The 25,463-nt window shown below is 52.7% G+C and overlaps 2 protein-coding genes across 12 annotated transcripts in view; one reads left to right on the top strand and one right to left on the bottom strand.

Moving 5' to 3' along the window:
- Nucleotides 1-25,463, top strand: part of TSPAN18 (tetraspanin 18) — a 205,489-nt gene that overhangs the window by 158,840 nt on the left and 21,186 nt on the right. For 4 of the 7 annotated variants that reach the window (XM_055281836.2, XM_055281841.2, XM_063641840.1 and 1 more), the window contains exons 4-6: nt 11,423-11,495; nt 20,280-20,352; nt 23,806-24,000. In XM_055281836.2, coding sequence (XP_055137811.1) covers nt 11,476-11,495; nt 20,280-20,352; nt 23,806-24,000 — 288 coding nt within the window. In that variant the 5' untranslated portion in view covers nt 11,423-11,475. Of the gene's footprint in view, nt 1-11,418; nt 11,496-20,279; nt 20,353-23,805; nt 24,001-25,463 lie in introns of all 7 variants that reach the window. The other 3 variants (XM_055281839.2, XM_055281840.2, XM_055281837.2) reach the window with 2 other exon arrangements.
- Nucleotides 14,667-25,463, bottom strand: part of TP53I11 (tumor protein p53 inducible protein 11) — a 69,623-nt gene continuing 58,826 nt past the window's right edge. For all 5 annotated transcript variants that reach the window (XM_055281834.2, XM_063641835.1, XM_063641837.1 and 2 more), the window contains one exon: nt 14,667-17,546. In XM_055281834.2, the coding sequence (XP_055137809.1) occupies nt 17,281-17,546 (266 nt within the window). In that variant the 3' untranslated portion in view covers nt 14,667-17,280. The remainder of the gene's footprint in view (nt 17,547-25,463) is intronic.

The following is a 25,463-nucleotide window of genomic DNA, read 5'->3' as shown; positions in this document are numbered from 1 at the left end:
TGGGACATTGAGGGCAGCTTGGGGTAGTTGAAGGAGCTGTGAAATCAGCAGTAAAATCAAATGCACACCACTTAGTTCATCCCAAGCAAGCACGGCTCCAACACGGCTCCAACATGGCTGTGTCATCTCAGGCAAACTGCTTAACTTCTCTGGACATCACTCCCGGTGAAATAGAATCATCTCTGCCATGCTGGCTTTGCTGGACGGTTGTGGGGATCAAGCAAGAACATAAACACAGAGGGCTTTGGGGGCTGTGAAGCAGAGCATTGATGCAAAGAGCTGTTTTGTGATTCATGTAAAGGAGGAAGGAATCTGGTTAGATGCCAGGAAGGACTTCCCCACTTAAGGAGGAGATGTGGGAATAAGGTTGTGGGAGTTGCTTTCCTTCCTAAAGATCTGTAAGAATAAGGTCAGTTTGGCTGTTGAGAAACAGTATTGATATTCACAGTGGCATTGGCCAAATGACTTTGGATGTCTTTTTCATGACACTATAGTTAGTTCATTCACGCAGGAAAGTGATCAGTGGCCATATCAGTATGTGCACGTAAGTGTGCGTGTGTGATCTGCATCCACAGCTTGTCTGTGTGCCTGGGTCTATATTGTCTGTGTGGGTTTGTTTGCACGTGTCTCTGTGTATAGAGCAAGAGGCTGGAGCCAGAACTCCGGCTGACTCATCTTCATTATGAAGTTGTTGGAAGAATTTCCTCTTGCTGTCCTAACCAACTGGGGAGGACTTGGACAAAGTACCAGAGTGAAAAATGATTTTAGATTTGATTTTTATTTTTTATCATCCGACTTTCTAAATTTCGGCTAATAAGAGCTAGATGAAGAGCCTCAGCTCTGGAATTGACTGCTGAGGCCTGAATCCAGGGCCCCTGCCCCATGCCCCAATGTATGATCTTGGCTTCTACTTCCCCTCTCAGGGCCTCAATTTCCACATCTGTAAGATGGGGGTCGCAATGCCTACTTGATAGGGACATTGCAAGGGCCAAGTCAATTAGAACATGCAACGTCCTTAACGCAGTGCCTGGCCTGTAGAAAGTGCTTCATACATACTGACTGTTCTCAAAGAGCCCCGGCTTTGGAGCTCCTCAGCAGTGGTAGGGCCTTGGGTGAGTCACTTCATCTCTCTGACCCCAGTGTTCTCAGCTGTCAACTGGGGATAATAATATGCCTGCCTCATAGACTATAGTGGGGTTCAAAGGAGATAACGTAAGAACTCAGCACAGTGTCCACTGCACAGTAGGCATTTAGGAGGTAAAAGTAAGTTTCCTGCGTTCACCTGCAAAAGGGAAACTCTCCCTGGGGCCCGCCTTTCCCCTCTCCTGACCCTTACCATAGCCCCAGTGTGGAATTCTGTGTCTCACCCTCTCCCTGGGTTCCAAATACCACTTGCTTTATCCTGTCTGACACTAAATGCACCAAGGAAAGCCGGAAGCTCCCTGCACCCTTTTCTGCTGGGGGTAGGGGTGGGAATGAGGCTGCGCTGGCAGGAGTACCCAGGGCTCCCCCGTCCCTCGCCTCTGGCTCAGAACTGTGCCCTTTCCCTCCCAGTTCCCAGGACCCCTTAATACCCGTAAAGCCATTAAATATTTAAATCTGGGCAGTGTGGTGGGCCAGGTTGTCCCAGCAACAGCCCTGCATATTTTGGGATGGATTATTGTCTTTCAAAGGGTCTTTTTGGGAGCTCCAGGCCCTGGGGGGGATGCAATGTGGAAAGGGAGGGCTAGTGGGGAGGAGGTGAGGCAGCTCCTGCCCCACTCTGAGGCTTGGCTGTGAGAAGCGGCAGAAACTGAGTCAGAGAGAGGGCAGGCTTTGCCTGAGTTTTCAGGGTCTTGACTCTAACCCAGGACTCGGGGCTGCCAACTCCTCCTCTTTACCACTTACTTCTGCCTTGTGAGTGCCCATCAGCCGGCAGGTGCCCTGGCCCTTAGCAGCCACGTGCCTTCTCGCATCTGACCCCCTGTTCTTCCCTCACCGACTGGGCCATATGGGAAGCTTACTCACCTTTTCTGAGCCTCCGTTTACCCCTGGGTTACTCAGGAATTATTCACCCACTTTCAGGTGATGTTGGAAAGTGCTTAGTATGGTTCCTGGCACACATGAAGCAGGGGCAGTTATTCCATTGACAATATTATTATTATGACTGAATCCTTATTGGGGGGCACCATCTAGTACCCCCTGTATTCTCTGAAGGGACTCAGAGGAAGTGGGAGAAACAGACCGAATCACCAAAGGGTTTATAATCTGGTAGAGAAGGTTCAACAGCAGCGAGTCCAGAGTCACCTTTCCCTGGGGCTGGGCTTGGCTTGGGCTGCATTTGGAGGTTGCCCGGTGTGTGGCCAGGATCACCCAGGCTGGGAGCCTTGGCTACACCATTCAGCTCGGATTTTGCTATGAGCCTCTGGACCAGTCCACTCCGCTCTGGACAGTCTCCTGAGCTGTAGAATTGGGGTAACCTCTAAGTTACTTTCTAGCTCAGCTCCCTGTCCAGGATTTGAATTCCAAGGCAGCCCTGAGACCCAGGTGGGATGGATGCACCAGAAAACCACGAGGATGGTGATATAGTTTGGCTGTGTCCCCACCCAAATCTCCTCTTGAATTGTAATCCCCACGTGTTGAGGGAGGAAAGTAATTGGATTATGGGAGCAGTTTCCGCCATGTTGTTGTCACGAGAATTCAGATCTGGTGAATTCTCATGGGATCTGATGGTTTTATGAATGGTAGTTTTTCCCGCGCTCACACTCACCTCTCTCTCCTGCCACCCAGTGAAGAGGCGCCTTCCACCATGATTGTAAGTTGCCTGAGGCCTCCCCAGCCATGTGGAACTGTGAGTCAATTAAACCTCTTTTCTTTATAAATTACCCAGTCTCAGGTATTTCTTTATAGCGAAGTGAGAATGGATTAATACAGATGGCCTGTTTCTCCCACCCTTGGTCCTGGGGGTACCCCCTTAGGAAGTGGGCCCAAGAGGATAAGGCCAGTCCTGCAAAGTCCTCCTGGTCCCCATGTAAACCCCGCTCCTTGAAGGTGATTTCAGGGCTGAGGTAGACATCCCAGAGTCCCAGACACACCCCAGCCATAGGATCCAGCAGGGCTCACAGCACCTCTTTCCCTACATTCCATTCCCCACCACAAACCTCTGGGTAAGCAGAAAAGGCCGCTCACACCCCAGCCCCAGGCTCTCTCTGGAGGCAGGAGGGTTTCCAGAGAATAAAGTCTCCATTCCAGACACATGCTGGCTGGCCCCAGCAGGAGGCCAGTGGCACCAACCATCCAGTTTGGGCTGCCTAGAAGAGGAGGGGGCAGAGGCCAAGAGCCAAAGCCCACGTGGGGTGATGTCAGGGAACCTGGGCTCTGGCTGCTGGAAATGACCTGGAAGGGTTCCGTGTGGGTTTGACTGGCAGATGGGCCATTAGCTGATGACTTGGATGTCCCCCCAGATTTGGGGGCCATAATTTTCAGCTTGCTTGGAACTCTGGACCCCGGATAAACCTCAGGGGCCTTCTCATCTTGTGGTCTCCGAAGCTAACTTTGTAGACCTCCCAGGGATATGAGAAAAACAAGAGACTCTTGGGCCCTTCATTGAGCCTGCAGAATCCAAATCTTAGAGCTAGGTCCCAGAGGTCTGAGGGTTAGCAAGCTCCCAGGGGCTTCTCCGATGCTGACTGGCTCCCTGTTCTCCCTGTGACCCAGAATGGCTGGGCCTGCCCTAGGCAGGAAGATGGCCACGGTCCTGCCCCACAGGCTCTTTCCATGCAGTTTAGGGTTTTGATTCCGAGCCTCTTTCCTGCACACATGGTCCCATTTGCTCCTGCTGCAAACTTTTTATCCCTCTGCTGAGAGCTGGGGCTGAGGAGAAGGATGATCTGGGGGAAGGATGGGAATTGTTGAGTGGCAGATTGGACTGCTAAGACAGATGAGGTGAGCCATTACCTTCAAGGCCAAACGAAGTTCTCATTCTGGGGGTCCATGTATTCCATAGAACTCAAGGGATTGGTGAACTTTGAGAAACATAATATATCTTCACTTTAATGTTTCACTGAAAATGAGTATTTTCTTCCGTTATGAACACAAGCAACAAACCACAGTACTGTTAGCAGTACTTGTGACTTTGTCATCAACAGATCTAAGTACATATTTTCAAATTACCTAAAAATTGCTGGGAATTTCTTGGCCAGGAGCGGTGGCTCACACCTGTAATCCCAGCACTTTGGGAGGCCGAGGCAGGCGGATCACGAGGTCAGGAGATCGAGACCATCCTGGCTAACACAGTGTAACCCTGTCTCTGCTAAAAATACAAAAAATTAGCCGGGCGTGGTGGCGGGCGCCTGTAGTCCCAGCTGCTCGGGACGCTGAGGCAGGAGAATGGCGTGAACCCGGGGGGCGGAGCTTGCAGAGAACCGAGATTGCGCCACTGCACTCCAGCCTGGGCGACAGAGTGAGACTCCATCTCAAAAAAAAAAAAAAAAATTGCTGGGAATTTCTTAAAATGATGATAGTTATTAGATCCATCACTAGATCTTGAGTTTTGCATGTTTATTTTAAAAAGCACTTGTATTATTCTACTCCAAATTTGCTTTTAAAAAAGTATTTTGGTTGTGCACAGTGGCTCACGTCTGTAATCCCAGCACTTTGGGAGGCCAAGGCAGGAGATTGCTTGAGCCCCGGAGTTCGAGACCAGCCTGGGTGTCATAGGGAGACCCTGTCTCTACAAAAAGGGAAAAAATTAGCTGGGCATGGTGGCATGCATCTGGAGTTCCAGCTACTCGAGAGGCTGAGGTGGGAGGATTCCTTGAGCCCAGAAGTTGGAGGCTGCAGTGAGCCATGATCATGCCACTGCATTCCAACCTGGGCAACAGGGAGAGACCCTATCCCCCAAGATAAAGGTTTGATAGCTATACTTCAATATAATTGTATTATGTATTAGATTTAAGTGGGGTCCAGAGGCCTCACTAGACTGCTGAAGGGTGGGAGTAGATGGGAGAGATCCTTGCTAAGGGGCTGGGTGCTGGGCTTTGGAGTCAGGCCAGATGGCTTTTGCAGCCTGGCTGGATGATGTGAGGTAGGTTGCACACCGCCTGTAAGCCCAGTTCAATTATGGGTCAGTGGAGAGTGGACACACCCTCTAGATTCTTGTAGGGACCTGTATGCCTTTAGTTCAAGGCCAGGTATACAGAAAGAGCTGTGGAAACCCAGGCTCTGGTTAGCATGAAGTTTCCAAAAACCTTCAGGGAGGCAGCCTGGAGGATGAGAACCAAGACTGAGTCCAGGTGGAGCCAGAGCAGGTGTTGCCAGAAGCTCTGGCTTGTGCAGGGCTGGGCAGGGACACGGTGAGGATTGGTGAGACTGCTATGGCTGCAAGCCCATGTGTGTGTAGAGGGGGTTCCCGAGGGACTAGAACACAGGGATGCTTTGGAGCAGCCAGAGCAGGGCTATCCATCACCAGAGGAACTTCAGAGGCTGCTGCTGGCTGAGGTCTGGGGGCCACTCCTTCTCTTCTTTCTGGCCAGTGAGGCTCCTGCAAAGGCCAAGGATGCTCACTAAATGGGGAATGAACAAAAGCACAAACGCAGGCAGGAGCGAATGAATCAAGAGTGTTATGGTGTGAGTTACCACAAGAATAGTGGTTGGTTGGAGGAAGCTTGTTCTTTAACTACCCAGGGAGGCCACTGAGTGGATGCTCTCTGAACCCTAGGGAAGCAGCCAGGCCACCTGCCCCCTTGTGCCTACAGCCCCTTCCCCAAGGCTGTGGGAGGCTGCGGGGCTGTTTGTTCTCCCCACAGCAGGCTGAGTCAGCCTTCCTTCCCGTCCCCTGGTGCTTATACCATATCCCAGAACTGGGGTTTCCCTGCCACACCTGGATGTCTGCTTCTCTCCTCCTGGTACCTGCCTTTCCCCAGATCACCAGTTTGGCTGCCAGGCACCTTTCTTGGAGGGCTCTGCTGGGCTCACATGAAAGGGTGTGGGTGGGCATCCTGAGCAGAGAGGGTGGCTTCATTCTGACCCACGCCATTCCTCCCAGGCCCCTGGACTTGGTCACTTGGACTGCTTCAACTACACTTGGCCGTTGGAGGTGGACGCTAGTGTCCTCAGGCCAAACACTCTTCCTAATGGAGTGATCTCTGTGCTTCTGTGCTCCCCTCAAGTTCAAACTGCGTGGGTTTCCCAGGTTGCCTTGCCTTCTGACAAAGTGGCAAAGGAGCAGTCCCTGAAAGAGGGCGAAGAGCTTTGTCCACAGAGGCCTTTGCAAACAGGTGGTCTCAGTGCAATATCTAGTGCCTAAGACAGGCAGAGGGACCCCCGACCTGTGTCTGAGACTGGCACCTTCTGTGACTTAAGTCCAGCCCCGGTCTATGGGGGATGGGAGGCATGGATTGTTTGAGGGTGATCCTGGGGATTGGGGACTCAGAGTCCTCTGGAAGACAGCCAGGGCAGAAGAGCCAGGAACCTTATTTCATCCCAGCAGGTCCTCCAACCTACTGTGTAATTTCAGTCTAGTGAGCCTCAGTCTCCTCATCTGTAAAACACGACTGCTCACCTCGCAGGGTAGTTGAGAGGGTCTGATGACATGAAGTGTATAAAGCACTTTCAGGAGTTACCTACATGCAGGTGTAAGTCCTGGGAGGCTGCCTCAATTGGTGGGAAGAGCAGCGGGCTTCATGTCATGAGGTCCTCGTTCTAGCCGTGCTGTGTGACCCTGGGCAAGAGCCTGTCCCTCTCTGGGCCTCAGCTCCCGCAGTGTGAAATGAGGAGTTGGAGACAACCCTCACTAAGATGCTTCCTTCTTTGATGATTCTCTGATGGCCCTGTGGGTGTTCTACATGGGACAGAGGAAAGGGCTGGCGGCAGGAACAGAGTACCCAGCCTGACTCAACTCACGGACTAGAGAGGGGTCCTTCCCAGAGCCTGCAGATGCTCTGTGCCACCTTGACATTCACAGCTCCATGAGCCGGGGGGCAGGGGAGGCTGTCATTTAGGATCCAATTGCATCCACAGCAGGCTGTGCTCCTGGTTAATCCTCAAGGCACCCGCCCCTAAGGAGCCTAATTAGATTTTATCCCCTGCTCAGCTGTGACCATGTCCCCACGTTGGTGCCAGCACCAGGCACGCCAGGATCTCAGGCCAATTGCTTGTTTATGAGACCGTCTGTCTTGGGATGAGGCCCAGCAGGCATAGCCAGTGAGCAAATAAGTCCTCCCCATCAGCCTTGAACCTGATGGCAAGAATCATTGTTAGTCTTCCAGGCCTCGGGCCAGCATCCTGACCAAGGAAAAGATGTGGGTTTGCAGTCCAGCAAAACCTGGCTACAAATCCCAGCTCCATCTCTTCCCAGCTCTGGGACCTTTCTAGCCCCATGGAGCTTTAGTTTCCTCATCCCTAAAAGGGAATGATGAAAATATCGTCTACTTTGTAGAGCTTTTTGGAGGATCAAGTGAGATCATTTTAAGTGAACGCCCATAATACATTGCCTTGCGTTATCATCAGGCCTCAGTAAATGCCGACCCTGTCCCAGTCCTCCCCACATGGCCTCCCCGATTCTAGGCTCTTCCCTACCCCAGCCTCACCCTAGCAGTCAGGGTTTCATTTCTGTATCTTGTCTGGCAAGCCCAGGACACTGGGTTAATGTGGCCATTAACATTTCTCTCCAAGTAGGGACTGCGGTGATTGAGTCTCACTAGACATGAGTGAGTCCTTGAGGAAGGGCAGCCCTTGGTCCATATGCCTTGGACCAAGCCCAGGGCTGGCGCTGTTGGTGCTGGGAGCGCAGGAAGGAGGGAACAGGGTGTGCAGCCTGTCAAGTGCTTTCACCCTCATCATCCCCTTGCATCCTCCTGGAAAGGATCCTAGAAGTTAGCTCTGAGCATCCCCACCTCCCAGATGCGGAGGCGAGGCTCTGGAGGTGAGGCGTCTGGCTCAGGTTTATGGCTGGCACAGGCAGATCCCCCACTGGTGGGAACCCAGTTGCAGGAGAACACAGGGTCCTCTGAGGCTCTGCCCTTGGCCACAGCCCCCTCTCCTGGCCAGGGTACATCCAAGCCCTTTCTCGGCTCTGCACCAGCCCAGACCTTCGTTTGCTTCTTCCACTGGGGGCTTCTCCATCTCTCTTGTCCAGCCACCTCCTCTCCTTCTCTCTAGAAAGCATGCCTAGGGGCTGGGGGGAGTGAAAGTAAAAGGAGTGATTTATGAACTGAGCTGTTCTTCTTAATCAGAGAGCCCCTCCTGGGCCCCTGCTCCGTGCAGATGGGGCTGAGCCGCCATCTGGGCAACAGGAGGGGCGAGATTAATAAAGCTGTCTGGCCCGGGCAGGGGTCCACAGAGGAAAGCCCCAAGGCACTGCATGACCTCGGTCCCATCTCTGTGCCTTTCTGGGCCTCAGGGCTCCCATCTGTCAATGGATGGCGGGCCTGGGCCATCCCCAAGGGCCTCCAGCTGGCTCAGGGAAGAAGTTTAGCCAACTTCCTGGGCCTCTGTGCCTGGCTGCCTGGTTCAGGGAAGAGCAGCACTGGGCTGGAGACTTCAGAGACTGGGGCAGGGCACTTCCTCTCTCTGGTGCCACACCCCATGGATAGGTGTCATATCAGGAGCTCTGGTTTGGGGTCCAGCTGACTTGGGGCTAAATCATAGCCATGTTTTGCTAACCAGGTAAATGAACTCAGACGAGTTAGTTACCCTGCCCACGCTTCAGTTTCCTCATCTGTAAAATGGGATAATAACAATACCCACCTCCTAGGTAAGGATGAAATAAGAGGACAGGTAGGAGAAAGGTATAGTGGGGTCTGGTACATGGTAAACCCTCAATCCTAGTTACTAGGCTCAGTTACCACAAGATTGTGGCAATTCATTAGAATTTGGGTCCGTTTAGGGGAAAGATGTTTGTATCTACGCTACCCAAGCCATGTGTCCTTGGTTCTCCCCTATGCCCTGCTCCATTCATAACTGGTGAATGTGGGCTGGGCATCCACTTGTTTCCAATATCTGATGCTGCTGATAATAATGGCTCCCATGATACTGTGAATTCTTACAGCCACCTTTGGCTTCCAAATTCATCACCACAGTTTTCCAAGGAGAACCTAGCACCTTAGAGAGGGGGGTGACTTTCCCAAGGTCTCCAAGGAGCCGGCCAAGGCAGAAACCAACCCAGCCTCTGCAGAAGCATCAGTGATGGGGTGAGCATGGCGGGTGTCACTGGGCTGTCCTCTTCCAGGACAAATGAGCCAATCAATGGGATGGGGGCTCACGGAGGACAAAGAAAAAAAGGGAAATGAGGTTAGTTCAGGGAAGTTGGGACACCACAAGGGATGAGCCCATTGCCAGCCAGGGGACAGCACTCAGAGGGGCTGGAGCTCCCTGGTGGGGAGGAGGCAGGCAACTGCCAGACATTCCTCCAGAGTCCAGCATCCCCTCCTTGTCTCTGGGTTGGCCTGTGTCACCCATGTTTCTCATCTCAGCCTCAGTGTCCAGAGGGAGATGAGGCAGGGAGTGGTGATATAGGGGACCAGGACTGGGATGCAGCAGGAGAAGAAAAGCGGGAGGAAACCCACCACCCTGTCCTTGCTTCCCTGAGCCCTGGGGCTGGGCATGGGGTGCAGGCCCTGAACCACAAAGCTGGAAACAGCTTGAAATCTCCCGAGGATGCTCGGCCTTGTCACTGACATCTCCAAGCCTCAGTTTCCTTCTGTAAAAACCACTCACCTGTGTGCCTGTGCTTATTTGCACCTCGCACTCCCTGGCACTGCCCCGGCACATAGTAGCAACTCAATGTACGTCTACTCTGGATGGTAGATGGCCGAGTGGGTGGATTGAGGGAGGAAGGGAGGGATGGGTAAATGGGGAGGAATCTTTCACCCACCACCCCTTCACTGACCCCAGCGAACCCGTGGTAGCCTGCCTCGCGGGCTGTTGTGAGGATTCATTGTGATCACACAGGAAGAGAAAGCACTTTCTATAAAAGGCACTTTTGACTCTGACCCCTGAGTCTGGATTCCAGCCCTATCACTCACCAATGGTGTGATGCTGGACAAGCCAATTCTCTCTCTCTTTTCCCATTGGACTCAGTTTCCCCATTGCATTGTGGGGAAGATGGTGTGATACCTACTTCATAGGGTTGTTCTGAGCATTTCATGAGCTCACGCATGTCAGCACTGTACCCCAAGTGCACGGAGTACCTGAAGGTGGTGCACACAGATGGGGCAGGCAGTTGAAGGGCCTATCACATATGTATGTTTAGGCCAAATAGGGATGCCAGCTCCTGGGGCTGTGGCCATGTCTCAGGAGGGAGGCCTCTTCTCCTGCCTTTCCATCTTCCCATCTCTACCTCTGCACTCCCCCAAGACTAGCCTTCACCATCCCCTTCCCCACAATTCCTCTCCCCTCTGCCCAGAGTTATGCCGGTGGAGTTAGTCCTCCCCACTGTGGGTTCCCCAGCCCTGCTGTTATCTGCCTCCTTGTCTCCTCCAAGCTACCCCCCCCACCACCACCACCACCACTCACCTGTGTGCCCGTGCTTATTTGCACCTCGCACTCCCTGGCACAGCCCCTGGCACATAGTAGCAACTCAATGTACGTCTACTGAGTGGATGGTAGGTGGGTGGGTGGGTGGGTTGAGGGAGGAAGGGAGGGACGGGTAAACGGGGAGGAATCTTCACTGACCCCAGGCAGGCTCGTACTTAAATGGGAGGGATTTTGAATAGGCGTGGATATCGCTCCCTTCCTTCCCTAGGAACATCCCCACAGCCCAGGCTTCCCCAGGTCCCAGGTCTTCGTGGGACTGCCCTCTAACCCAAAGTTTGAGCAGGAGCTGGCTGTGGAATTCCCCGCAGGAGTGATAGAACAGGAGTCTCCATATGGGCCTGTTTTGACTTCTGAAATCGAACCCTCATTTCCACTGCTGGGAGCTGGCCCTCTGAAGGAACCTTCTCGCAAATCCTTATGCAAAGCCAAGAAACACTTTCCAGCATCACATCTCTCTCTCCTGGGAGTCTGGATTTTGGGAGAGGAAGTTGATGAACAGGGCCCTGCTGGCACTCTCTCTGCTGAGGTATTGTGGATGCCTGGGTGGCATCCAGGGATGCAGGTTACTCACACCCATCATCTCCTCCCAGGCCGTCAGCCTCATGCAGCCGTGTCAGCATACATGAAGCCCATGCTAGAATCTGCAAGTCTCTTAAAGATGTGCCTTCCAAGGCAGCACCTGCAAAGGCACCCAGGAGCTGCCATCTGGGCAGAAGGCCACTCCCCCGCTGGAGTGGCCCCAGGTGCTGAGAGCTTTCCATGAGCTCTAATGGGCCCAGATTAGCAGCACACTTGCCCCGAGTATGTGTATCTGGAGGGCGGGTTTTCATAAACAGCTCCTTTCATGGGGCTGCTCCTTATTGACTTCCTGTAGTAATTGAATATTTTCTCTTATTGGACAAGCTAGGCCGATAAAAGAAATATACACAAGCGTCGCTGACGGGAGAGTCTGTCCTGCTGATGCCCGAAGAACTGCCCAGGTGACACACTGGCAATTGCCTCTCCTTTCTCAGCGTACCTCTGCGCCATCACCTGACACTGTCCCATCTCCACTCTGATCCTTTCCAATCTGCCTGTCTGCCTCTGTGTCTCCTTTGGTCTTTCCCTCTCTTTCTGACTTGGCTTTGTGTATTTCTCTGATTTGCTGACTCCACTGTCTCTTTTTGCTCTTTTCCCACTATATATTCATTCATTTATTCATCCAGATATATAATTGAGGACCCACTATGTGCTGGGCACTGCTCCAGACACTAGAAATAAGCCAATGAACAAAACAAGTCCATGCCTTTATGAAACATGCATTCTAATAAAGGCAGATGCATGCTCCCAAAAGAAATAAGTAGCACATAGAGTATGTGCTGTATCCACAGGGCACTGGACTGGGCTTCCAAGCTCATATCCATGACTAATTAATTGGTTTTGGAACTTGGACAAGCTCCCTTTCCCTCTCTCAGCCTCAGTTTTCTCATTTCCAAAATGAGGGTATTGGGCTAGATCGTGCTTCCCAACCTTTGACGATTAAGAACTTCTTTTAGGCCGGGCGCGGTGGCTCACGCTTGTAATCCCAGCACTTTGGGAGGCCGAGGCGGGCGGATCACGAGGTCAGGAGATCGAGACCACGGTGAAACCCCGTCTCTACTAAAAATACAAAAAAATTAGCCGGGCGTAGTGGCGGGCGCCTGTAGTCCCAGCTACTCGGAGAGGCTGAGGCAGGAGAATGGCGTGAACCCGGGAGGCCGAGCTTGCAGTGAGCCGAGAGGGCGCCACTGCACTCCAGCCTGGGCGACAGAGCGAGACTCCGTCTCAAAAAAAAAAAAAAAGGAACTTCTTTTATTGATATGCTGGTGATGTAAGTTACACAAGAGCTGGATCTAAGTCAGCACTTACACAAACAGTAGTGTCAGAAGTTTACCTGATGTTCCCTTGAAATCCTTTGTCTTAGTGTGTTTTCTGTTGCTATAACTGAACACCTGAGACTGGATAATTTATAAAGAAAAGACATTTATTTCTTACAGTTCTGGAGGCTGGGAAGTCCAAGGTCAAGCAGCTGCACCTGATGAAGGCCATCTTGCTGCCGGGGGACTCTTTGCAGAGTTCTACGGCGGTGCAGGGCATTACATGGCGAGGGGGCTGAGCATGTCAAAGTGATTTTTATAACAGACCCACTCTTGGGATGACCAACCCACTCCCATGATAACCCATTAATCTATGAGTGGATTGATCCAGTCATGAGGGCAGAGCCCTTGAGATCCGATCATCTCTTAAAGGCCCCACCTCTTCATCGTATTACATCGGGTATTAAGTTTCAACATGACTTTCAGAGGGGACACATATTCAAACCATAGCATCCTTAAACACCTGGTTTTGTTTTACATGAAACAGTTGGCTGCATCTGAGGGTCATGTTGTATTAGATGCCCATCTGTAAGCACAGGACCTTCCCATGGCCAGATGAGGGTTGCTGTGACAGGCACATGAACCTTCAGACCACAGGATCCACAGAGCAGATCCCGAGGCAGACGCCACGTGGAAGGACAGGGAGACCACAGCACCTAAACAGCTCTCCAGTGCTTTCCGGGTGCACACAGGGAGTGGAATTCCCACTAAGTCAAGCTTGCCTCTGATGCTGACTCCTGCATTTCATCCCTCTGAGCCCCAGGATTTAAAGAATTTTATGCACCAAATAGCATGTTCGTTTTTGTTCTGCAAAGTCATACAGACATGGTGGCCAGAGATTCTGAACCCAATAAACAAGGTTCCCACCTGGGGTTGGTCTAATTGCTCCAAAACCCAAGACACTTGCCCCTTGAGCCAGCCCATGGTGAGAGGTTGATGTCTGAGATGTTATTTGAAATATTGAAAATAACTTTAGGATGTTGCTAGTCTCAGGAACCCAGTTTGAGCATCATTGAACACAGTCACTCTCCCTGCTTCAAAATCTTCCACCCCAGAGTCCTCCCCTCTGCTGAGACTGAAGCTGATGTGTCTGGTGTCTAGGAGAGCAGCTGGGAGGAGCTACCTTGTGGCAGGGCAGGAGGGAGGAAGAGAGCCCAGAGCCAGGATGGAGCCACCATGTGTCAAGTGCTGCATGAGGGACTGTACCTCTGTGATACCATTTCACGCTCAGTTAGCACAATTTCTAGAGGAAGTCAGCATTCCTGTCCCCGTTTTGCAGGCATGAAAGCAAAGGCCTGGAAAGGTTATGTAGTTCACCCACAGTCATGAGGCAAGAAAGTGATAGGCCGGGTCCCACTTGACCCTACAGGCCCCACCCACACTGCTACTCTCCCTTGAGGGCCCCCTTAGCTCAGGGAAATGGGGAGACTTCGATGGGCCTCCCACCACTGGCCCCAGGGGGGGCATCATGTCCCACGGCAGACAGGCCCACCATCTCCTTCCTAAGTGCCGCTTTTTTGAGCAATAACAAAGCTCTTGGACCTCATAGTCTCAATTTTCTTCTCACCTCACCCTCCAGAGATTCTCCATGGTTCTCCTCCCTTTAGAAGTAAATTAGGAAACTGTGCAGTGAAGTTAACTTGTAGAAGTCATCCGTGGATAGGTGGAGCTAACAGCCAGGCAGAGATTGGAGGTCCCATGTGTCTGTCATTCTAGTCTGACCAATTGGCTATGGAGGTGTGTCCCCACATTCAGAAGGTCTCTATAGGGGATGGAGCAGGCGAGCCCTGGTCTCTAGGCTTCAGCCTGGCAGTGGGTGATGGCCCCGGAGGCTGTCCCTGCTGGAGAATAATGGGAGATCAACTGGCATAGGTGGTGTGAAGATAGGTCTGCACTTTGGAGGAGGATGGATGAATGGGGCAAGGGAATTCGCATTCATTGAGAATGATGATTAGGAGTTGCGACCCCAGATTAAGACAGGCGTGGGTTCAAATTCTGGCTCAGGCACTTCTGTACTGTGTGACCTTAGACAAGTGATTCCACCTCTCCGAGCCTCAGTTCCCTCCTCCGAAAAATAGAATGGCATTACCTATTTCCCAGAGTTTTACCAGGATTCAATGAAATTGTGTGTGTTCCCTGGCACATAGTAAGAACTCAGTGTATGCCAGTGGTTACTATTATTAGCTACCATGTGCCAAGCCCTGTGCTCAGTATTTGCCATATAACGTGAGGAAGGCTTTTTTTTTTTTTTTTTTTTTTGAGATGGAGTTTTGCTCTTGTTGCCCAGGCTGGGGTGCAAAGGCATGATCTCGGCTCACTGCCACCTCTTCCTCCTGGGTTCAAGCAATTCTCCTGCCTCAGCCTCCTGAGTTGCTGGGTTTACACGTCCCTGCCACCAACCCCAGCTAATTTTTGTTATTTTTAGTAGAGACAGAGTTTCGCCACGTTGGCCAAGCTGGTCTCAAACTCCTGACCTCAGGTGATCTGCCCGCCTCAGGCTCCCAAAGTGCTGGGATTACAGGCGTGAGCCACCGCGCCCGGCCGAGGAAGGCATTATTTTTATCCGGACTTTACAGAGAAGGAATTCAGTTGTATGCAGTTTAGTAACTTGCCCCACCAGCTAAGCTTGGCAGAGCTGGGAGACAACCCCCTGTTGGGCACCAAAGCCCTCTTTTTACTCATGCACCCTGCTCTGAAACTGGAACCCGGGCCTCCATATTCTTCACTGGCCCCCGGGCTCACATCATCTATTTTCCTACCTGACTCAACTTTGAGGTTGTGGGAGGTTCTTCCCAGGAGACACATCTCCTTTGATTGCATTTGTCTGGGAGCCCAGCGCTCCGCAAGCCCGGGCCATGAGATGTAATGTGCAACGAATATGGTACACAATAAATACAGGTAGTCCGTTTATGAGCTGCTGTATTTATTACACCCCTTAATTGCTAAAGAGCCAGAGCTGGCTGAAGCTGGATCCTACCCTGGAGAGAAGCTCTGCCCGGGTGGGCAGAGGGAGGGATGGCAGAGCCTGGCCTCCTGCACAGGACTACTCAGCCTCTCGCTGTTGTGGCTGCTCTGCTCCAAAGGCCCGTTCATCCAAGTCAGGGCCTGACAGAGGAAACAGTCAGGCCATTAGATTCCTGCTCTGCCATTTGACACAAGAAGGCACTGAGGCCAGAGAGAGAAAGTGATTTGCCCAAGGTCACACAGCAGTGACTTACAGAGCAGGAGCCTGGGCTCCAGACTCCTAGGCCAGTGCTCCTTGTGCCCAATTCTCTGCTTGAACATCTGCTCCTGGATCAGGTAGAGCACAGGATCTGGAGTTGGGTGAGTGGTGCTTTTGAAGCCCAGTCTGCGCGTACAAGCTGTGTGACACTGGCCAGGTTACTTGACCTCTCTGAGCCTCAGTGTCCTCATCTGTAAAATGGGCATAGTACGTCCTGCTTTAGGGGCTTGTTGAGAGATTAAAGGCAGTCAGTTCTGCGGAGTTGGCACGTGACTGGCCATGAGTCAGTGCTCAATAAATGTTCTTTCCTATCCTCTTTTCCCTTTCCAAAGGGCACAGGGTGACTGAAGATGCATGGAGCTGAAGTCAGCCAAGAGCTGAAAGGAGAGACGGGTCAGAATAGAAAGCTCTGCGGTGCAAGGCATTGTCCTGGGTTTCTGGTCTAACAGGGAACAGCAGGCCTATGAGTAACCTGTGAAGGTAGAGTTAGGTGTAGACGTGATAAGAGCTGTCCACCCTGCTCTGTGCAGGTACAGCGGGGAGACACAGAGGTAGAAAAGGTGGTGGGCTGGGATTCGAACCCGGTTGTGTCCGACTTCAGAGCCCATGCTTAGGACCATGCTGGTTGGATGCAGTTAGATGTTCCTTCTAGAAAGTCAGGGATGATGCCAGGGATGTGGCTGGCAAGCTGGCCTGGAAGTGGTATCCTGGGGGACTGTTCTGCAGGAGGCGAGCCTGGGCTTGGTGATGAAGGAAGAGCCAAAGACCCCACAGTCGGTGGTGACGGTTGAGATGCTTAACAGCCGGTACGCACTGGCAGGAACCAACCAGAAGAGATGCCGGCCAGACAGCAGGACAGCCATCCCTATGGGTCCCCACTGAATCTCAGGCCTGCCCACTGCCCTCTGGGAGGGCAGGGCCTGGAGAAAGGGAAGGGGTTGTCCTGGTGCCTCCCATCCCAGGCAGGGAGCGAAGCAAGCAGCTCTAGGCTTTCAGGCCTCAGGAAGATCTGAGGAGAGAAGGGTGAGCAAGCGGGGCATTAGGAAGGCCCTGCCCTGGGCTGTTGTCCCGGGAGAGGGTACAACAGAGAGAGGAAAGGGAGCACAGGAGAGCACGGCTGTGGGTTTGAATCCTTGTTGCTCCACTTTCTAGCTGTTGGAGGCGAGGAGGATACGAATGACCGGAAGCATGCCTTAGCCCAGCACCAGGCTTCCTGCACACATTGCTGAATTAACACTCCCTATGTGGAGGGGTTTTACTCAGTCCAAACCAATGTGCAACCCTACTGTGTCCCAGGAGGGCACAGCCACGATTCTGCGCCTCTGGGATTCACCAGGAACACTGGCTGATGATGTTATGGTATAGATTTTGGTGGGGGCAGTGGTGGATGTCAGCAGAAGCTGTGGGATATTATACTAGGGGAAGGCACCGAGCTTGGCTTGATGGGGGCAGGAGGGGGGAATCAGGGAAGGCTTCCTGGCGGAGGTGATGCCTGTGACGAGTCTTAAAGGATGAATAGGAATTAAGTGGGACTGGCGTAGTTGGAAAGGCAATCCAAACGGAAGGGGTCGGCATGAGCAGAGGAACTGAGTAAGCCTCAGGGAGATACCTCTGGGGGACTGTCCTTTGATGATGTTGATAGGAAAGTCAGGGCAGGAATAACAAGAGGTGGCCATGGTGAGTCTTGGAGGTCCTGTGGTCTGCAGGAGGCAGCTTGGTCTCCTGTAGAGGTCGGGTTCCGGGAAGAGAGGGCTGTGGTGACATGTGCTTTCTGGAAAGGTCTTTCTGGCAGCAGGGAAGCACTGGATTGACGGGGAGGTAGGGAGGCCAGTCCCAGCCCAGAGGCTGCGGCCATGTCTGGATGAGAGAGAAGGCCAGAAGCAGGGCTGAGGCTGGAGATGTTTCAGAGACCCCTGTGACAGAGAGGATGATGTCATCCGATTTTACCTCCGAAGGCAGATGGCATGTCTTGAATTCAGGCCATGCTCACTGAAGTAAAGACAAATCCGCCCCCCGCCCCATCACACACACACACCATCCTTTGTCCTTCCAAGCTGGATTGCCTGGGTTCCAATCTTGGCTTCACCACTCACTAGCTATGACCTCAGACAAGTCACCTCGCCTCTATCTGACTCAGTTTCCACCTCTGGAAAATAAGGATAATAAGAGTACTAATCTCATGGGTTGTTATGAGTTAGTAAATATAAAGTGTCAGGACGGAGCTGGCACATAGTAAATGCTCAATAAATAGTATTATTTGTAGGGGTGGAGCCTTGGGTGGATGATCTCAGCAAAACCCTGATTTCCCATTCCCCCAACACAATTTAAGAGAAACCCTTGGGGCACTGTTGGAAGGACAAAGCCTTGGAGCCTGGAGTCCCTGGGTCAGGTTCACCCCATGATTTTCCCTTGCATTCCTCACCAGATAACTTGGTGCCTCAGTTTCCCCCTCCTAGTAAGATAAGAAGGAGGATGTCCCAGGTGGGCTCTGAGTGTCTTCCCCTCCTAGCTTTGATGCTGAGTGGCCCCACCTGTGCCTCCCCTGCTCAGCATTTTTCCAAGTTGCAATAGGGACCAGTAGAGCAGCAAGGAGGAGGTGTCCCTTTAGGGAGGAAAGCCCTCTGGCCCCAGGGCCAGTGCCGAATCCAAAGCCAATGTGCCTGTCAGACCTTCCTCTTGGGCTCCAGGCACCTTAGCCATGTCTGCCTGGCCAAGCTCAGCTGGTGGACAGACACCTGGCACCTTGGCAGAAACAATGAGAAGGGATGCAAGGCACCACCCCTGAGACCAGGAAGCTTTCCTGTGTCCACTCCCCACCAGCTGGCTCTGTCTGTGCTCCTCTCTCCATGGATTCAAATGCACTTAAAAACAAACGAACAAACAAAAACCCCTCTAGCTCAGACCAAAGTGCAGCCTGGGGTGGTGCTGTCATCACTGATTAGGAGAGGGGTGGAGTGGCCCAGCAGGTGAGAGGCACGCACTGCTCTGCTCCATCTGTTCCTTATGATACGAGGGTGCTGGTCTGGCTGCTGAGGAGAGTGTTGGATTGTGGTTTCGGGCGGGGAGGGGACAGAGTTGCTGAGGCCTATTATGTGCCATGGGCCTTGTCACTGCTTCCTACAAGCTGTGTGGCCTTGGACAAATCCCTTAACCCCTCTGAGGGCTGGGCTGATGGAAGGATGTGTGGTCATCAGAGTACATACCTCCTTGGTGGTTACAAGGATTAAACGAGAGAATATGCGCAAAGCCCTGGCACGGTGCTGGATCCCCAAACAGTTGCTACGATTATTACTGTTTTCCTGACTTCATTTGAAATTGACAAATAATAATTGTATATGTTTATGGAGTCCAGTGTGATACTTTGATACATATTTTACTATTATTAATATTAATAATAAGCCTCCCAGAAACCCTTTGAGTCAGACTGGGCAACCTTATTTTGTGGAGGAAGAAGATAGAGTCCAACCATGTCCTGTGGGAGGAAGCGGGAGCTGTAGAAAGTCATCAGACACCATCTCCCCCACATCCATCCACACCCCAACACATACTCCCAGAACCCTTTGCACCGAGTCCTGTCATGGAGGTACAAACCCCCTGCTGGAAGCACCTGCGGTGCCAGCAGCTCAGGACTGGCTTGAGTTCTGGCCCTTCCCCTTACTAGCTGTGGGACATCAGACATGTCGTTTTCATTCTGAGTCTCGGTTTCCCTACCTGTCGCATGGATCTCTAATCCCTGCCCTGAGTCTCTCCTCAGAGCCGTTAGGAAGAAAATGTGAAAAAACGAATATGGGATGTAAACATGTCTTGTGCACCTTGAAGTCTGACTCATGAGAGCAGATGCTGTCAGCTTCCCCTGGGGGATGGGGGACATTTGCATCTCAGTGCAGCCCCGGCTGTGCCTGGCAAGCAGCGGACGCTCAATCAATGTTGGCTGAATGGAATTGTGTTCAATGACTTGATGCCATGGGTATACTTTTAGGTGAAGACAGGAAGGGCTCCCAGGGAGGTGGGATGCTGGAGGTCTCAGAGTAGAGGTAGCCAAGGCTCAGGGGGGCTTTGGCCCCGGAAGCAGGTTTTAGATCTCCAGGTAGGCTGCTCTCCTTTTCCCTGTAACACCCCGTCTCACTGGCACCAAGCAACCACCCTGGTCTGTTCTGTGGCTGGAGGGTGTGTGGGACGGTGGGAATTTTGTCAGGCCTGGCTTCTGGTCTAGGCTCTGGGCCTTGGTTTTGTCATTTATGAAATGGCCAGCTCACACCTGCGGTAGAGCAAAAGCGTGAAGCGGGACTGCTGAGCACTTGCCGCGTGCCCGACGATGTGCTAGGCATGTGACTGTGGGATTTCATTTCATCTTCACAACACTGCTAGGAGGAAGGTTCTGTTCCTAATCTCCGCTTTAAATTCAGAGACAGCAAGACTCAGAGAGGTGGAGTAATTTGCCCAAGGTCACACAGCGAATGAAAGCTAGAGCCAAGGCTGAAACCCAGGCAGGCTGGCTCCAGCGTGCTCATCTCTATCATCGGCCTCCATCTTCTTCCAGCCTTTGCAAGGGTGGGGCTGGCTGCGGGGACCCCCTGGGGAGGGGCTGGGGTTCTTCCTGGGTGGGGTCCCCCATCGGGAAGACTGAGGTGGCCTTGTATTTTTAGGTGGAGCACCATGGAAGGCGACTGTCTGAGCTGCATGAAGTATCTGATGTTTGTATTCAATTTCTTCATATTTGTAAGTATTCCTGGGTCTTCCCAGGCCTCTGCTGGGTGGGCAGAACTGGCTGCTGCTGAGTCCCTGGGGCGAGCACAGGGGCCGGCGCTAGAGGCAGGGGTACCTGCCAGCCAGGCTTTCATGGAAGGGGGCCCCCAGCAGTGCCCACCCCACTCTGAAGAGCCCACCCTCTTAGGAGAGACATTTTACGCAGGCCCTGGGGTGGGTCAGCCCCTCTCAAAAAGGTGGAGGGGACCTCGGTCCGGCCACTATCTTGGGATCTGACCCCTCATGGGGAGTGGGAAAGGAGGGGATGGGGGTGATCAGAGGGCAACAAGAGGGAGCCCCACCCAACCTTGTCTCCCTGAGCAGTTGACGGACTTCAGACCCGGAGAGGCCAAGTCCATATAGCCACCAGATACAATCAGAAACCTCTCTGGGACTGGAAGAGCTGCATTCAAATTCCAGTGCTGCATCTTAGCAGCCTGTGATTGGAGACACATTTCACCTCTCTGAACCCCAGTGTCTTCATCTCTTAATGACCTTCCTCAACAGGCTTTTTGAAAATTAAGCAAGATTAGTTCACAAAGTACCCTGGATGTGGTCAGTCCTCAATAGCTTAGCTCCATTTCCATCCAACCTACGGATTCTGTATATGAAGGGACAGAGCCCTGGACATTCAGGTGGCCGGCCCACCTGCTGGCAACCCACCCACCTGCTGAGCCCACCCACCTGCTGGTGACCCACTGAAGGCTCTGCCCAGACTCACGGCCCCTCCCAGGGGTAGAGCTGTGGCCCTGGATTCTTGGGCCCCCACAGGCTTTCCTGGTCCAGCCTCAGCCTTTGATCTTAGTACAGCCAAGACCTGGGTGAATAAACCTCCACTCATGTCCGTCAGGGCAGGCTCTTGAAAGAGGGGTCCTCTTTCTGGCCAGGACTGACCGTCTGTCTCTCTCAGTGTCTATCTTTCCCTCTCTATCTCTATCTCTATATCTTGGTGTCTTTTTAAAAAATATACATTTCAGCAACTCTCTTAGCTTCTCTTCCCTGCCTTATAATCCTAAAAAGCCTCAAGCCTTGCAGACTTGAATTCTAGACCCGAGGTCACCACCTTCCAAGCCGGGTGACCCTGAGCCAGCTTATCCTTCCTCCAGCCCCAGCGTTCCCACCCGAAATGGAGCTGGGTCCTCCTTGAAGTGTTTAGCATGCAGCTGAATCTCCAAATCTCCAACAGCAATAAGGAGGCACATATTTTCCTGGAGGTTGTGTGGGAGACCAACAAGAGAGACACAGGCTGGGCGCAGTGGCTCACGTCTGTAATCCCAGCACTTTGGGAGGCAGAGGCGAGTGGATCACCTGAGGTCAGGAGTTTGAGACCAGCCTGGCCAACATGGTGAAACCCCATCTCTACTAAAAATACAGAAAGTAGCCATGCGTGGTAGCGGGTGCCTGTAATCCCAGCTACTCGGGAGGCTGAGGCAGGAGAATCGTTTGTACCTGGGAGGCGGAGGTTGCGGTGAGCCGAGATCATGCCACTGCACTCCAGCCTGGGCAACAGAGTGAAACTCCGTCTCAGGAAAAAAAAAAAAAAAAAAAGGAGAGAGACACTGCACAGCAGATGGCAAAAATGGAAACCCTGTCGCTGATCATGCCTGTTAGGTCTTTCCTTCTCTTTCCCCTGCTGGGTCCTTCGGGCCTCTCCACTGGACTCCTGCCCTAAGGTCGCCTACAAATGCCCCTTGCCCAAAGCCATCAGCTCTCTTCAGCTTGCAGTCCTGCTCAGCCAAGCCAAAGTCCAGCAGTTTTCCTGTCGCCCAGCTGTCAACCCTCACACAGGCCTCTTGGGCCTCCGGTCCTCCCACCACACAAAGGGATTTCAAATAATTTACAGCCCGCAAATCCCATGGTGCCAAACTTTGGTTCTTCCCACAACAGATCTGCTTCTAATACTTATCTGTGCCCAAGAAAAATGGAATAGGCTGCGCACAGTGGCTCACACCTGTAATCCCAACATTTTGGGAGGCCAAGGCAGGAGGATCACTTGAGCCCAGGAGTTCGAGACCAGCCTGGGCAACATGGCAAAATTCAGTCTGTACAGAAAAATACAAAAATTAGCCGAGCATGGTGGCATGTGCCTGTAGTCCCAGTTACTTGGGAGGCTGAGGTGGGAGGATGACTTGGGCCCAGGAGGTCAAGGCTGCAGTGAGCTGTGATCCCGCCACTGCACTCCAGCCTGGGTAGCAGAGCAAGACTCTGTCTCAAAAAAATAAAAATAAAAAAATAAAGAAAAGAAAAGAAAAGTGGCCGGGCGCGGTGGCTCACGCCTGTAATCCCAGCACTTTGGGAGGCCGAGGCGGGTGGATCATGAGGTCAGGAGATCGAGACCACGGCGAAACCCCGTCTCTACTAAAAATACAAAAAATTAGCCGGGCGCGGTGGTGGGCGCCTGTAGTCCCAGCTACTCCGGAGGCCGAGGCAGGAGAATGGCGTGAACCCGGGAGGCGGAGCTTGCAGTGAGCTGATATCGCGCCACTGCACTCCAGCCTGGGCGACAGAGCGAGACTCTGTCTCAAAAAAAAAAAGGAAAAAAAAAGAAAAGAAAAGAAAAATGGAGCAGATATTTATTGAAATCTGCTAAACGCCTTCTATCCTTTCTTCATTAGGGCTGCCTTAGGTTGAGGGTGTTTGAGTCTTCTTTTGACCACAAGGAAGCTAAAAGGCTCAGAGAGGTTATGACACTTGCCTGGGGTCACACAACTAATAAGTGGCACAGCTCTCTCTCTAGACTACGCTGCCTCTTTCCAAAGATAAATAAGGCATAGAGAGCCTATGTTGATGGAGACAGAAATAAGAAGTCTTTTGAGCCATGGATTTGAGAGTGGGGAGCCCACTCTCTAGTTGGAACCTCACTGAGAGTCCTGTGGGGGACATTGACGATAACTTGGTCTGTGTTTTCCCAGCCCCTAGCATGGGGGGTGCAAACACAGCATAAGGCTGACTCAGAGCATGTTTATGGACCTTTGTTCAGGGTGTTGAGGCTGGAGTCAGGGGGCCTGCGACCAAGCTCTGACTCTGCCATGAACTTGCTGTGTGACCTTCAGCAAGTTGTTGGTCCCTTCTTTGTGGAATCAGAGGGTTGGACTAGATGACCTCCTGATCCTACAGGTCTGACATTTCAGGAGAAGATAAAATTGGCAAACAGCCTTTATATGATACAGCCCGAGGTAGGGCCTGGGTCGGAAATTGGATTTAGAGGATGCGTGTTGCACTTGAGGTCACGGCAGCTAGAAAAATTCAAAGCAATTCAAGGTGCGGCTGGGACTCACTGGCTCTCGCTGCAGGTGAATTCCTGCCTGGCTCACCTAGTGCTTGATGCCCCGACCCTGGGGCTGGCTCAGGGGAGTGGTGGGTCAGAAGTGCCTAACCTCCCGTTCTGCCTGTTTCTCCTCCCAACTCCTCCACTGGCCCGAGCAGCTGGGTGGGGCCTGCCTGCTGGCCGTCGGCATCTGGGTCATGGTGGACCCCACCGGCTTCCGGGAGATCGTGGCTGCCAATCCTCTGCTCCTCACGGGCACCTACATCCTCCTGGCCATGGGGGGCCTGCTCTTTCTGCTCGGCTTCCTGGGCTGCTGCGGGGCCGTCCGTGAGAACAAGTGTCTGCTGCTATTTGTGAGTACCCCAGCCCCCACCCCACCCATGGGTGCTCTGAGGGGTGTCTGGGATCAGCTGCAGACTCCCAGGCCCTGCCTGGCTTCCATTCAGACTAGAACTTCCCAAACTGGGGGCGGGCTGTCAAAGCAGAAGGGATCATGGAGATGAGCACATCCGACCCCACTCATTCGGTAGTCAATGGTCCTGAAACCCTGAGATGTTCAGCAACTTGCCCAGAGTCCCATGGAGTTGGCGGCAGAGGGGATGAAACAGACGCTAGTCCAGGGCCCCTGCAGTGCCTCAGGCTGCCTCTTCCCATGCCTTTGGGACCTGTTTTCTCCCTGGGGCAGCCCTTCCTCTCTCCCACTTCACTTTGCTGCTTTCCTGCAGTCAAGCCAGGGCCCTTGGCTTAATGCACACCTGGTCTGTGTCCACATGCCAGGAAACTCAGAATGAGGTTTGTGCCACATAAGCCCACCTCCAGGGGTGGGATGGTCGCCAGCCTTTTCCATTTGCCTTGGTGGCCTCAGCTTCCAGAGCCTGCTTTTGCAGTGGGCCCATGCCTGCAGCGGGTGAGCTGGCCCAGATGGAAGGGGCCTTGGCGTCCAGGTCTGAACAACCAGGCTTCTCCAAGGCATGGTCAGCTGAGAGCACTGACGTTGACCTTGATGTTTTTCCACTTGCTTGCTATTAAAACTCTAATATAGAACTCCTTAGTAACATGGCTAAGATGCCTAGTGGATGAGGCCTTCCCCTTGTAGATATGCAATTCTGAAATAGGTATGATATGGCCTCTGAAGGTTTCTCACTCATCAAGTAAATAGCCCTTGAACTCCTATCATGCGCATGTAGTTCACTGGGTGCTGAAGATGCGTCGGGCACCGGGAGTGATGGTCCCTTCCCTCACAGACGTGCACAGGGGAGGCAGCCGAGCCTTGCGGATGAGCTGGGCAGCAGGCAGGCCTGGTTTGAGTGTACTTCCTGCTCCATCCCCTAAGGGTGCGCCTCCCGTCTCATTCCCCAACCTCCCAGAGCAGCCGTGTGTTCTTGTTAAACGAGGGGGCTGACCAGCTCCTCTATAGATCACAGCCAAACCAAACAAGCAGTGGGTCTTCTAGTTCTCAAGTCTCCTGGATTCCCAGGGATGGTGGCGCTTGGTGCCTCCGCCTGCCTTTCTGTGCTGGGTGGATGGGTCTTCTCTAAGAGGTCCTGGACTTGGAGAACTTCTGGGCTGAGCCCAGTCCTGCTACAGGGTAAGTTAAAAACAGCCCTGTTCAGAGAAGCGTGGGTATGTCTGGGTCAACTTGCGGATGCTCTCCGTGGGTGAACTCGTGGGCGGAGTTAAATGACAGGGAGACCTGGGCTGGTTGGCTGGGGGGGGCTCCCTTGCAAGGTTCTGTGGATAAGTCAGCACCAGCAGTGCTGGGAGGAGAGACCTGGCACCATACCTCCTCCCCAGACGAGAGCACACTGCACGGCCC

Source organism: Symphalangus syndactylus, chromosome 6, assembly GCF_028878055.3.
Source record: "Symphalangus syndactylus isolate Jambi chromosome 6, NHGRI_mSymSyn1-v2.1_pri, whole genome shotgun sequence".
NCBI lineage: Eukaryota > Metazoa > Chordata > Mammalia > Primates > Hylobatidae > Symphalangus > Symphalangus syndactylus.
Note: the sequence above shows the minus strand (reverse complement) of the source record. Positions and strands in the feature narration are given on the sequence as shown.